Source organism: Nothobranchius furzeri, chromosome 8 (assembly GCF_043380555.1).
Source record: "Nothobranchius furzeri strain GRZ-AD chromosome 8, NfurGRZ-RIMD1, whole genome shotgun sequence".
Classification (NCBI taxonomy): domain Eukaryota; kingdom Metazoa; phylum Chordata; class Actinopteri; order Cyprinodontiformes; family Nothobranchiidae; genus Nothobranchius; species Nothobranchius furzeri.
In genome coordinates, this window is record NC_091748.1 from 63,461,370 (window position 1) to 63,476,764 (window position 15,395).

At 42.7% G+C, this 15,395-nt stretch overlaps 1 protein-coding gene across 1 annotated transcript in view; it reads right to left on the reverse strand.

The window, feature by feature from the left end:
* Positions 1-15,395, reverse strand: part of LOC107392622 (adhesion G protein-coupled receptor D2) — a 144,945-nt gene that overhangs the window by 62,742 nt on the left and 66,808 nt on the right. Inside the window, exon 20 of the mRNA XM_054752261.2 lies at positions 540-581. Within this exon, the coding sequence (XP_054608236.2) occupies positions 540-581 (42 nt within the window). The remainder of the gene's footprint in view (positions 1-539; positions 582-15,395) is intronic.

A 15,395-nucleotide genomic window follows, 5' to 3' on the forward strand; every position in this document is an offset into this window, starting at 1 on the left:
TTTGCAGTTTTACACTAAAAGTTATCCTTCTGCACACAGCTACATTTCACCAAGAGACGTAAATCCAAGGAATTAAATCTGTCTCAAACCCCCCACCACACACAGCTATGACCCATTTAAATGGTAATAGCATCTCAATATTATATTTCCCCACTCCTTCTGTTGCATTTTGTTTTTGTTTTACCGCTTGGAGCCCTGGCCGGCAGCTTTTGTCAGGATGCTAAATGGAGGGCCGTGAGTTAAAAAACTTAAAGAGGCAGTGAAATATTAGCCGATGTGGGTGAGGAATGAGTGGCTGAGAGCCGCAGCGTGTCAGTGTTAAATGGTCGGACTCGGATGCATATAAGTTAGTCCAAGCATGAAGGGCAGTGGGACGCTCTCGTGGAAACGATGTCCCCCTCCCCTCCCTCAGCTCACACACTCACATGCATACACACTCTGTCACACCCCGCCCACACAGCTTTTAAGCAAGAAGCCCATCAGAAACTTGTCATTTCTCTCATTCACCCCGACAGCCTTGAGACACAATGCAGACTTACCTCTGTGTTGTACACCCCATATATCAGAAAGATGAACAGGCCCTGCAAATACAGACAAAGAAAAAAAAAGAAAGGGAGGAAAAAAAGAGGACAAAGTTGTTACTGTTGGTTTCTCTCTTATCGATTTTGTAATTTGAAAATATTAAATTGAGTTCTAAGTAGAGAGGCAAAGAAAGTAAATCACAACTTTTTAATATTGGGCTTCATCCGAAAATCCTCAGGTGAAATTTTTATACCAGGCTGCATGAAGCAGATGTACAGAGAGAAAATTAACCATTTGTGTTAATTTATTCACATGTGCGTGCGCGCACACACACACATACGCGCATGCATGCACGCTCACACGCAGACACAAAGAGAGCAACCCAGACCAGACAAAACTATCAAGGAAACCATTGGAGGAAGGCAGAAAAAGAAAGAGACATAATGAAAAAATGACAGATAAAAGAAGATATTTCATGTTCACAAAACTCACGGTTAGTACCCAAGGCTCAAGAATGCCATGCCCTTGGAGGTAAAAAAAAAATAAAAATAAAAGCCTTCGCTTTTGGTCACAGAGAAAGAAAAGATATTTTTCATTCAAATCCATTGTGGCATCCTCTGAATGTACAAACTGTGCATTCGCCTTAAGGCCATGATGTATTCTTTTAGCCTCAATGAAAACAGAGAGAACAATCTCTGAGCACTGATTGAACCATGCTACTAAGGATGTACTGAGAAAAATGAAAAGCCGGTTAAAATCCTATAAATTTCAAGGTTAACAGACACAGTGGATGTTTTGATAAGAAAACAGCGTGGCAATGTTCATCTATCTACCACACACACACACACACACACACACACACACACACACACAAAATACAACTTTGAAAAGTACATCTCACCCTTTTCACTGCCGAGTGTTTGTGCTGCTAAACTGTTAACAGAGGGTAAGGACACGAGCTGAATACAGGCAGACACAACCTGCTCTATGCATCAATCAAGCTGAGTTTGGAGCATCCAATTTTTGCCAGGGGGAGATCTCGATGCATCAACATTGACAACATGATTTGGGGGCCCATCCTGAGTGACCGGACAGCAACGACTGGCTGTGACCTCTAGCCCAAGCTACTGCCCATTCTCCTCCTGTTAGCTGCTGTTGTCCCCCAGGAATTGAATTGCCCTGTCTATCGCGCTGTCAGCTGACAACTCGGGACATCCATCCTGTTAAAACTGACAATTTCACTTGTCTCAACCATGCTAAAGACAACAGGAATAACAAGGGGTCTGATAGGACCTGCAGGTTTAATTCTTACTTTCATACACAGGATGGACGCAATTTTATAGAGCAAGTAAAAATGATGATCATTATCACAAGACAATATGCAAGAGGTATTACCTAGCTCCTGTTACATAAGACTGTCAAATGTCCTTAAAACAAAAGATCAGTGAGATAAAAGTTTCCTGCAATGGTTTAAAACTTTTAATCCAAGCACAAAATAACAGAGAATGCCTGAGAAATGGCACTTTTCTAAGGCAGAGGACAATTATTCACACACTGATGGCAAAGGTCTAGATTGCAGCCACACCTGCCCTGCCCTGGGGAACACCTACAAAAGTGAGGCTGCTGTACATCACTGCCATCCTTCTGAACACCACGCAAAAAGAGTAAAGAGCCTGAGGTTTGAAGCGGCAACTCACGAACCCTAGAGCAGACTCCTAAGCCCAAAGCCAACATTGTTCCATGTGTGTTCAATTCCAGTTATCATTAGGGATGTCCCGATACAACTTTTTTCACTTCCGATACGATACCGATTTTGTAGCCTTCAGTATTAACCAATACCGATATCAATCCGATATGATATCAGCACAAATCATACATACTGTTACCTATTTCAAAGTGTGAAATGTATAAAAAGCTTGCTCAAGTGATGTAGCATCATGAATGTCCTGTATTTGACCTAAAGGTCATGATCTGCTGTGTCTGCTCGAGCAGAGACATAAAGTCTCTGACAGGGTAATCTACATGAGACAGTGGCCAAGGTCTTTCATGCACTCTGCTCATCTGAACTGCTTCACCGTTGTTACAGCTCAAGACGAAGAACTATTTTGATAAATACATAATCAGACGACTTTATTACCAATAATAATGTGAGCCCAATGTTCAATCAATCTGAAATGGCAATGTTATTACTTGATATTATAATTCTGTGATCAGTAGTATTTTACATGTTATTATAATCTTGGACATTTGCACTAGACACTGATGACACGTAATGCTAAAGTCACACGACACATTTCCTTTTGTCTGATCCAATCAGAACCTTCGTTTCTGACGCAAGGCGTGGTTTTCTGTGGTGTCTGTATAAACCCTCTTTTGCAGGTAAAATTCTGATTCGCCAGTAAACCAAAATATGACAATTATAAGAACTATTGCACGCCACCTTTTCTTTAGTTCCAAGCGTTCTAGAGAAGTCTCCGACAGGCCATCCGGACTTCCTCTTCAGCCAAAAAGAACATCGGCAAGCTGGAAAAAATCTGTTGCAAGTTACACATTACCGCAACGGTTCCTTCAGAATAAAAGCTGAACCTCACGACCCCTTCAGGGTCTCGGAGACGCCAGTGATGACCTGTCGTGACCTGGAAGCATTCCAAGACTAGTTTGGTTGGCACCGCTGCTTTTCGGTACCAAAGGGGGTCCACGAGGACCTCGGCATTCTGGATCTAATTGGAGGCTTCCCCTGGGGTACGTAGACAGACAGATGGCGTCTCATGTGTGTTATAAATCTCCAACTAAAGTTTAGAGCGAAACATTCACACCCACTCAGAAACTAAATGCTTCTCTGGATCCGCTGGTTCTGAATAACATTCCACACACACACCATTGTTCATTTCCCGTCTCACCCCACCTTAGTTCCATCAGTACACAGAGTGTTAAAGTTAGTCTTGGTTAAATTGTGTAGGAATAAATTTCTTAACTATTTTAAACCCGACTCTCTCTTTCCTTGGAGTTAATACGAAGTGTCACTTAATCCCTGCAATAAAAAGTTCTGATCTTCTGGTTAAAATATTCAAAGATCCATCAGATTGATATTTCATATTTCTATGGAATCTCACATTTTATGTTTCATAAGAAAGATGTAAAACGGCCCATTCTTTACAAGTGATATTACTCAAACAGAAAACAAAAGCCAGCAATATTAAGCATAAAAAAACTGACCAATTTTTTATTAACCTTTGGTTGCAAAAATGTAAACAGCTGAGGGATGGGACATAAGAAAAAAACGCAATATTGTTTATTGACCAACTGCTACAAGTTGAATGTCTAAAGTTTAAAGTTTACATACTGCAAAAATCCTCATGCAATATTTTGTGATCTTGCTTCAAATGCACGATGAGGTTGGATGTATTAATCTTCCCCGGTTCTGTTCCACCACAGAAAACTTGTGCATGACAAGTGCTGCACTGAGCCAAACTGTCTTTTTCGGACTTTAACAGAAAATACAACCACATGGCCAACATTGTTCCTTGCTACTTTGCTAGCACACACTGTTCTGATCACATGGACTTTGCATGCTGGATCTGGGCGCTGCTGGTTAGAATTAGAGATTCTAGACTTGATGGAGAATAGAGATTTTTGATGCAGTCTGATATAATCCGACACAGTGTTTTGGGGCTGATATCCAATATCAATATCGGAACAGGACCTCCCTAGTTATCATACCACTAAACTGTTCTAAACTGCTCTGGAACTGGTTAGAACTCAGGTAAAAGCCAAACTGTATCTAGTAGTATATATCTCAGACTGATTTTGTGAGGCCTCCAGTTGTATTCCTAAAACAGATTGAATGTTGTCTCTGCAGCAGGCTGTTCATGTCGATCAACACAATTTTAACATTATTATGTTCAGCTTTTGTTTATGCTAGGCCATTTTAGAGAAGTAGAAAAAAATAATTATAGAATTTCTTACTCATGTTTGTGGCTTTAAATATGATGGTTTTGGCCCTGCATTTTTTTAGACAATGCATATTTGCAGTCCTCGTGTCTGGGGCTGGAATTTTTTGGCATCTGCCGACTTGCTCCCAGTAGCTGTCTGGTGGGGTCTGGACCCACGGGCTTTGTTGGCCTAAGGCTGTGGATGGCACTAAATGGTCTATGCCAAAATTGCTACTGTTGTATAGTCTCATATTGTTGGCGCAGTGATATTTTAGTTCTGCTGTATTTTTTTAAGTGTGCCCTTTTTTCTCTCTCCCTCTTTCTGCAGGTCTAGAAGCAGATTTTTGTGCATCCTTCATTGTTTGTGAACACCCGCCCCCGTTCCTTTCCTTTCTCTTTCATTTTCTTCTCCATGTTCGTTGGGATTTAAATCAACCGAATACATTTGCAATAAAGTTTTTATATCAGGCGGGGCATGATACAAAAGATTGTTTTCTTTCTTTCTTACTATATCTGAGTCTATACTGCTCCACCCGTGAGAGTAAAACTGTAGGGCTTGTCTTCAGCCGTCAGACATCAATTCTGATTGCTTTACAGCCGGACATAAACAGGAAAAAATAAACGAATGAAAATAATACATAAAATAAAATTGTGGACACCAAGCCATAGTCGCCTTCTGAGATAAGATGGTAATTTCCTGGTATTTCCTTTTTTTGTTGAAGCTAACATTTAGGTTTAGAGAAAAGTCAACCTAACTCATTTATTCTGTGGAAGACATTTCACATCTTACATCAGGAGTTATGAATATGAAATAAGATGATAAGCTGCTGAGTGCTTTGTAAAATGTGATCTGTTTCACACTCTGAAGGTAACACTGAATTTGTCTAAGGTCGTCAATGGGTGCCACACTTGCATATTTAGTAACATAACACCACTGATGTGAGAGGTTCTCTGCTCAGTAATATGAGAGGAGAACCAGTCGGCTACTACCACTTCAACTTCAGGACAAACTACCAGAATCCCAAAAAGAAAAATTCACGGACGTTTGGACCTAGAAAACAGCGACTAGTGCTTATCACTATCTCGTTTCTTCTGTCAATACGTATTTCGGGCTCAGAAGAATCTCAGGGAAGACGCCCGAGGGTTGAGTGTTCCGTGACTGTATTTGTGTTGGTTTTCAGATTTGCTATAGCAGCTTCAGAGACTATGCAGAAATATTGTTAATCTGTCTGTCTCTGGAAATTCATCTCAACGAATAATAGGACACATCAGGTAACAGCTAAAGAAGTGGATCCTAACCTGGTGGGGGGGGGTTCCTCAGGACTGCAGGGGGTCCCAACAATTTTGTCTGTACAGAGATTATGAAGTTACCCGGATTATATTTTTTAAAATGACATTTATAAAGTGCCAAATAATGCACCCAATATAGTATAGTATAATCAAAACTCTGTATAAAGTTTGTAATGAATCCCTTTTAATGTATTTATGGGGAAGGATGTGGGATAGGGGTCCTGAATTGTTTCGAACACAGACAAAGGGGTTCTTGTGGAAGCTGCTGCGCTAAAGGAATAGATGGTCAGCCATGCCTAAAAGCCAACATAAAGAAATCACAAACATTAAGTGTTTAACCAACAACATAAAATCACCACTTACAGCACATTTTCTATTGTATTGCATTAAAATTGAAAATTTCAGCTCATTGTTGCAATGTATCCATCATGTTTTGATTATTGCTCATATTTGTAATTAGTCTTTTGTTGTGTGGTGAACAAAGTGAGGAGAACATGCTGTGCATATTAAGAAAAATGATCTATTAAAATATAATTGAGTTAAAAATAACAATGGATTGCTTAAAATGTTAATTTATTAATATTATCACTAAAAACAAACACATGAAAATGGAGCACATTATTCAAATTTAAGTGCGCTTTTGAGTTCTGTTTCTTTTGAACTCCATAAAAGATGCAAGCAATTTATGCAAAGAATGAACGTGTTTCCTATCAAAGTGTTACAAGACTGTACATCAAACAAGGAAGACTATATTAATTTGCTTCCCTCTAATTAGGGAACAATTGTATGTTTAAAAGTTAAAGCTAACAAACTGTGTTTTAAAAAAATATACATATTAAAATTACAAAAGTATATAAAATAAAAGCTTTATTACCCCAAGGAGATATAGTATTTTGAAAGGTGATAGAAAACAAGCAAACAGTCGATCCTTCTTAACTGCAAAAGCTAAAAGAACAAGTCAAACATTGATATACTTTTAAGAACTCTAAGTCAAGTAAATTAAAGCAATGGATACCATGGTTGTAACCCTGATGCTGTTTACCACTGTCTCTGATGTTCACAGTCTCCTTTTGGAAAGTTCCCTTTGCTGTCCTTGCAGCTCACTTTGCGTAAAAGCATCCTTCGAGTGCATTAAATGTTTAAAGCCAGCCATTAAGCACTGATTACGTTTGTATCAAAAGCTCTAATCTGCTGTTTGTTCCTATATATTATAAGTGAAACAGTTCAATTAAGCTTCCTAAGATGTCAAAAGCTGAGAGACGTTGTTGATTTGTTTACAATTACATTATTATTAGTAGCACGTATGCACATGGGTTATTTGTTAACTAAATTAAATATGTTGTTTATTTGACAGTAGCGGGAAAAAAAGGCAGAAAAGCTTCTGTAAACTTGACAAATGTTTTAAAATATTTTAAAAAAGTTATGTTCGGCCAAAATGTGGCTCCACAGTTCAATTAAATTCAATTCAAGTTTATAGTGCCAAATCACGACAAGTCTCAAGGCACATCACATAGTAAACATTCCAATACAGGTCAGTTCATTAAGCCAATCAGAAAATAGTTTCCTATATAAGGAGACCAGCAAATTGCATCGAGTCACTGACTAGTGTTAGTGACTTTACAGCAATCCTCATACTAAGCAAGCATGCAGCGACAGTGGAGAGGAAAACTCCCTTTTAACAGGAAGAAACCTCCAGAGGATCCTGGCTCAGTATAAGCAACCATCTGCCACGACTCACTGAGGATCGAGAAGACAGAGCACGCACACACACACACACACACACACACACACACACACACATACACACACACAACATATATACCAAGTAGTAGTACTATTCTACTTTCTGACTGTGACATCACAAACAAAGAGTTTTCAAAACAGCAAATTTTAGACACATTATTCCTCAAACCAAACACTGACAGAAAATGGATGGATGGATGTATTTTTCAAGTTTGGAGTGTTCATAGAGACCCACGTGGTAGCACAAAAGGGCAAAAAAGGTGAGTCTTGCATAACACGCCCCCTTTAATATTAGCATTTTTTGTCTTTAATTTGGAGGGGAAAAGGGTTGGGCGTTTGATGCGAAATTAGACAAACATACTGCTCCTGTATGCAATTCTGTGATTTTTTTCCTGTTTAATATCCATAAAAATGGTTAAAGAAAAACATGCAACCTCTGAAACTCCACACCAGAGCATGAATTCAAACACCTGCGTGTGTTATAAATTATTACTAACACTACGTGAACAATCCCTTTAAATTTTCCCACTCTTTCACCTTTTAGCACCCTACTTTCCAGTCTCCATCAACCTCCCCGATTGCTTGGAGTTAGGGAGCAAAGCTCTGGCAGGTAAAAATCTCAAGAAACAGCAAGTTTATGACATTGTCCTTGGGAAACAAATTTTCAATGTACAGATATGAAAACTATGATTAAGGGGGAAGGGCAGTGTCTTGGCAGGAAGATGGGGACTGACGGGGCGGCTTTTTCTTTTCTGCTGCGATATATTGCTTCTGTCAAGAAAGTCTTCCCTTTTAAAAGAAAAATGGGCAAAACGCTAAAACGAAGTGGAACGACTAGAGGTAGAGTAACTTTGTTTCCTTCAAGAAGGCACGTGGTAGCAAACAGAACATAAATGACATTTTGTATTTAGCATCTGCAAATTATTATGCTTTAATGCAACAATACAAAAGTTACAACCGGATAAAATAAAGTTAGACTAAACATCATATAAAGTCACCATTATTATGACAAAATGAGTTATATTTGTCTTAACTGATGTAAAAATATACAAAAAAAGATACATTTCCTAAATGTCATCTCCAACAGCTTCATCTAAAGCACTTTAAGACCAGAAACCTCAACACACTTTCCATTCTTCGGTGTCACCCAGAGCCAAAAACCAGAGCCGGTTCTGCCATCAAATATCCAAACATAAATTCAAACACACAGACACTTTTCACAAATAGAGCTATCTGCATCCCCACTTTGCAAAAAATGTGGTGGAAAAAAGATTCTGCAGCACCACCTGGTAATCATTAAGGAAATGAGAGACAGAAGAGGTTAAAATGCTGTGATTGGGGGAAAAGAAAAGAAATTCACACGTTGGCGCTGGGACCTGCTAATGTCTCTGACCTCTCCATGCATAAACAGTTTAATTAACATGTATACATAACTCTCACTTTAACTGCTCATGGCATGTCAAATCAAAGTGTCTGTCAAAGCCGTGAAAAAGCAGGTTGACACTTTGCAGGTTCTCAGTTCAAATTCAACTCTGTAAATGTTCCAGCTGGAAGACAAGGAGTCATGCAGGTATACGGGCAACCTGTCACATGGTCAGTTTGAAAAGGTAAAAACGCCCACATGGAAAGATGTTAAAAATATTAGTGTAATATCCTTCTTTTTGAAAAAATAGCTATTTTCAAACAAATATTAGGCCAATGAAAAGAAAAGACAAAGTGTTCTGATTTTTTTCTTCAAAATTCCTACTTTAATCTCAGAAGTTAGAATCCTGAGATTAGAGTCAGGATTGTTTTTTTCTTTTCTTTTTTCATTTCAGTGGCCCTAATCCTCTTCCACAGATCCCCAATTGAAGATTTTACATTGAAGGTCAACTTTACTCATAGTTTTAATACATGTGCAGTAGATCTCTAGTAGAAAGGAATACCTTGTTGTTGTATTCTGGGGGAAAAAAGCTTCAGTGCACATGATTGAGGATGCAAAAGTAAGCCAGTGGAGACAGTAGCAGAACACAGCAGCATTTGGAGTTTTATTTCCCGATATTTGGACATCTCGACTCTGATTAGCTAACAGCAAGGCAACTCTACCACTGACTCCATTTTCTTTTTTAACATTGATATTTTCTTTCCACAAATAACTCAAGCCTGGAGGAGTATGATATAGGTGTGTTGAGGGTCTGACCTCATGAGGAAATTACTATGCAGTGATTTTCTCCAAAATGACTGTGCTTAAATTGCTCTGAAAAGCAAATAACCACATCAGCGCCAAGAAACTTCATTTCCCATGATGCTTTGCACATGGAAGCATTGGGATGATGTCACCGCCTAATACCAGAAACACGTTCTGCGCATGTGCGGGAGGCCGTGGAGCTTTTCCCGCGAACTAAGACCATAAATCTTCAGCAGAGACAAAGAAACCTCGTTCTTTTGCCCAGGATACCTGGCGGTAAGGACACGCTTGTCGAACGCTCCGACTCCCTTGAGCACGCGGAAGCTCTAAATGCCCAAGTTGAGCCCACGGAACTGCTGGAAACTACACTCCAACTCCATCAGGACCTGACTGGGAACGAGCGGAGCTCCATCCAGCTCTCAGAGACGCTGTAAGTTGTCAAACTCAGCACAAAAGAAACTTCGTTCTCTTTGTGTCCAGCCCGTGGAGAAACACTCGTGGGGGTAAACAACGGAGAAAGCATCAAACCGACGGATGACGCCAAACTGCGGAGAAACAGGAGAACCGTCAAATCAAAACAGTGAGGGACGCTTCACTGTTCTGGTGATCAGAAAACTCATTTCTCTCTCTCCTTTTCTTCTCCCGTTTCCTCTATAGTCCAGAATAAGCAATAAAACCGCGCTATTGCTTAAAAAGTAGCTTCGTGTCTTCCTCTTTCGTTCCCAAACACGTCCGTCAGGTCATTTTGAAAGAATAAACTGCTTATTTATCATTGTTTGAATATCTTTAAATGTTTCGGCCATGGCCAGGCTGATAAACTAAAAGATATTAACCGTGATTAATCTTTTGTGTTGTTTCATGATCCTTTGAAATGTTTTGAGTGAATTTGAGATTAAGTTACTTATGATTCTAAGTGCCTTGGAAGTTAAAGTGCAAGTTGCCACTCACACTTTAGCCAGACAAAGGGGTCAGCCATCTTGCATACAGACTCCATTTTAGAAACACACACACATACATACACACAAAACACCTTGAACATTATTTTGAATATACATCCTTTTATTATATCACATGGTTATTATTCATTTATGCCACTGTTTATTCATTTGACAAATTGTTAATTAAACGTTATAAAATTCAGATTTTCGTCTCCAGTGGCTTTGTTGTGTCGAAGAGAAGTCTCTGCTCCGAGGATTCTATGAACTTCAAGAAAGACTGATAAGAGTTTTGGATTCAATTTTTCCCCGGTTAAAGGGGAATGGTGCCCCGTATATCTAAGAACATCTTAATTAATTAATAAATCAGTAAATATTCCCATATTTACAGAATTTATTGAAGAATCCAAAAGTAAGTTAAAGCTTATGAATTGTTCGCTCCTAATAACCCCAACATTAATTTGTGCAGCCCGTGTGAGGCTTGGATACACAGAGATTTCTATCCGGCACAAACAAACAAATAAATCCAAAGAGCTTGAATTAAAAATAATCAGTTGTTCAGCCTTGAACCAGCAACAGAGTGGTGCTGATTTCGCTGAGCAGGAAGCTGCATCGAACTCTCACCAGTAACTCAATGCTTCTTTAAAGGTGCAACGTGTAAATTAATTCTGGTTGACTTTTAGGTTAAAATTCAGTTTTTCCTTAAAGGTGCAACGTGTAATTAATTCTGGTTAACCTTTTAGGTTAAAATTCAGTTCTTCATTAAAGGTGCAGTATGTAAGTGATTCTGTCTAACCCTTTTAGGCTAAAATTAACTGCTAATTTAGCGACTTTAACTCACAGTGGCTATTGTAACTAACTGAAACCTTCACTCAAAGACTGATAACACCTTGTTTGCTAATATTCTGAAGGAATAACTAGCATATTTAACACTGCAAGTGTTGTAAGACGTTGCTACGGCAACGCACCAGCTTTTGCTAAAATACTGAAAGGAATAGTATTTTAGGCGTTAGTCACGGCATTCCGTGCAATCTTAAAACGCTAAAACCTGTGCGCACAAAGGTTAATTTAGTGTTTTTCTGCTACAAAGCTAGCAGTTGCTGCCCAAAAGGTGCAGTTTGAGCTATCTGCAGAAGCTCTACTAGGCTATTTTTGGTTTGGTTGTTAAATGGAGGGACAGAGTAGTGAACTGACCAACTCCCAGCAACCAGGTGGCGCTGCGGCCCACGACTATGAACCTGGGCTACTTTCTGGACAAATATTGTCCAAACTGGTCGCGGTTGCTCGAGAACCCGACTACCCTTCTAGGGATTTCACTGAAGAACAGCGTAGCGTCGAGCTAGAAGCTGTAATTGATCAAATAGAAAACCCGGATGGTACAAAACCAATCCAGGTTCACTTAGCTAAGTTAGCCCTGATCCTCTATCAGAGAGGACTCCAACGTGGTCAGAAGATCATGAACCTCCAGAGTATGCTAGCTGAAAAACAGCGAAATGGAAGGCTGATCGAGGAAGACAACACCGATTCTGGGGAAGATGGGGAGAAGACCCCGCCCCCCTCTGCTGATGACAACAGACAGTGGGAAGGGGGGAAACACCGTGACTCTCTGGACGGACGCACGCCGCAGGGGAGAGATGAAGCTTATCTGTCCCAACCTTCGGCCCCGTTCCCTACACACACTCTAGGGCATTCAGGACCACCTAGGGGCCGAGGGCAGTTCGCCCTCGAACCCCAGGTTGGACCACCACCCTCATCTTCACGGCCTTCTCAATCAGTGAGAAGTCGACCAGCTGAGCGGCATCTCTATTTAGACCGCTCCCCCAGTCCACGAAGGGTGCAAGGTGCCGATTGGGGTTATGCACCCCAAGCTGCACCTCCACCATCTACCCATCCTAGCTACTCCGGTACTCGGCATGCCGATAACCAGCTGCGGGACAAAGCATCATACGCCAGTCCGTACCCGGACAAAGTGTATTACGCAGAAGCCCCAGTTGAAAGACGCAGGCTGCACTACGCAGACGTGCCCCGGGAGGAGGACCTCCCAAGACACCCACGTGACGTGCCAGAAGCCCGCCACAGCATGCCGAACCCCGATTTGGGCCCCAGGAGTCAACATTGGGAGCCCAGAGCACACCAGCGATATCCAGCACCCTCTGAGACAGACCGTGGGTCAGAGTCAGAGGATGACGCGCCGTACCGTGAGTCAGGGCTCCGTGTACGTCAAATTGAATCGCTAGCTAAAGACATAGAACGCTTTGATCCTAACACCGATGAATCCAACGTCGACGATTATCTCAGGGAGATAGAACGTTGTCTGCTTGATCTTCCAGCACCCTCTTCAAGGGAAAAGCTCAAGCTAATTTGGAAAACCACATCTAGAACGGTGCACGGTTTCATGGAAACTCTACCACCTGACATTCGAGATCGGTACTCCTCGCTCTGCCGAGCGTTGAGGGATGAATACGCCACGTATGCAGACTCTGCGTCAGCTACAATGGGGGCCTTCTCCATCAAACACGGGAGGAACGAACCCCCCAGAGAGTATTATCGCTGACTCAAAAGTGCTTATTTCCAAGGTCGAAACGGCCCTGGGCTCGAGGAAGACCCTGCCTTCAGATCCCTGTTTATTCACAACCTGCACGAGTGTGTTCGCTCCGAAGTCTCAATGTATTGTCGGATGAAGAAACTGACAACTCAGGAGATTAGGAGATACGCTCAACAGGCTTGGGAAGCCGGCGGAAAGCCCCAAAAGCCTGACGCACATCACCGCGTCATGCACCTAGCTCCCGATGCCGAGCCGCGTTTGGAGCTCGAAGGCACAGAAGCTCCACCCACTAAGCCAAAATCTGCTAAACCTAGACCTGCTAAACCGCGAGAGCAGTCCCAATCTCCTCAACAGGGGAAGGGGGGTGCTGATTGGCCGCCTAGGTCTGGACAATCAGACAGGAAGTGGCCCAACCAAAACCAACGGCATGCAGGTCGGAACAATGGAAGGTTTAAGGAGCGCCGCCAACAGGTAAGTCCCGAACGCGAGTCCGCGGATGAGTTTCTGACCAAAGCCGACGTCCAGGAGATGTTTCAGCAGTTCCTAGCTAAACAGAAGGAACAGCTGAGATCTGCAGAAGAAACCCCTGCACCAAAGTCTTCTTCTAAGAAGCCAGACCTGGAGCCAACGTCCGCATGACTAGGCGTGGCTCAACCCCCCAGCGTGGCCAGGACCTACCTGATCAGCTGGGGGAACACTACTGGTAGATCACAGGAGTCTCCTGAAATCTACCCCCCAGAGAAACCTGATACTAAATTTCTGAAGTTCCTTGGTGACTTAACAAACCATGATCATGCTCGCCGTTTGTACTGTAGCACCAACGTAGGTGGATGCATACAGGTTGATGCTCTGCTGGATACCGGCTCAGAAATCACCCTGATGTGCTCCACACTGTTCCATCGCGTGTCCGACACCATGCGGTCGCTCGGGAAACCAGTCCAGGTAGAACCCTGTGACCTGAAAATCACCAGCTACACCCAGACCCGGGAGTGTATCACTCACCGGGCGTGGCTGGACATCACCTTCCAAGACATGACTCTGGTTCACCCGTTTTATGTCTGCCAGCTAGACACTGAACCACTTCTCATTGGTCAGGACCTGCTTGAATGTCTAGCTCCCCTCATCGACTGCCAGAAGGGTCAACTGTGGGCCCAGGTGGACACACCTAAGCCCTGGAACCCGGATAGCAGCCGACCATCCTCCATTCTTGAAGTCAGCATAAGTGAGCAGCAAAACCCTTGTTCCAAGGTCATGCCCCTCCCTACGGCTCCCACAGACGATGTCCGCCTGCAAAGGCACGAAACCGCTCCTGGAACTCCGCTCTGCACACATTCATCTTTTCTCTGCTCGCTGAAGAACGTCAGCCTGCAGCCATATGCACCACATATAGTTGGTGGTCTCACCATCAACTGCACCCACATCTCGGATGCTTGCCTTGCTCTTTGGTCAGAAAAGTCAGCCATCGGCCAACAGACGTTTGAACACCTGCGTCAGAAGGACCCCCTTCTGGTCAGTGTGACACGTAGTCATAGGCTCTTGTCACCTACTTGGCCGCAGAGGCTCCTGAAAGCGCCAGAGGTCTGCTCCCTGACTATCCAGCTTGGAGCAAGACAGCTCACACATACATTCAGCATCATACCACAGCTTGATCCACCTGCACTCATTGGAGCAGATCTGCTGGTTCGACTAGGTGCCCAGCTGGACACTTGCAATCAAGTCCTTTGGGCCCGGGCCACACCATCCTCTGAGCCTCGCTCAGAAGGCCCTGAACACTTGCTGTCCGGACAGACCATTCCACAGGCCTGCCGTGCAGTGGTTGAGGCCAGCACGGTTCTGCCCCCACTGGTCAAAGGAGTGCCTGTTCGTCTGACTCTGATGAAGCATCAGAAGCTGCCAGGCACCCAAGCCTTCTTCCAGCCATCGCCACACTTCTTGGAGCTTAACTTAGCCGTCTGTGGCACGCCACTCTTGGAGCTGAACAATCGTTCTGCCTACTTGTTGGTCGAAAATCCGACCCGGAGTCCTATCCACATGCCGGCAGGAAAGCCCTTGGGCATGCTGATAGATAGCTCATTCCATGACTTCGAACTTTCAGTTCCCGTGATTTGACAACTTCCGTTGTTCTTGAACGACCGACAGGTTGGTGCAGACACATTCAGTACTTTCCCCTCACAAATGATTACCATCAAGCGGCATGAAGCCCTTCCTGAGGAACCCATTTGCAGTGCAACCTTAGATACTGACGGCGGTCAGTGTCTAAC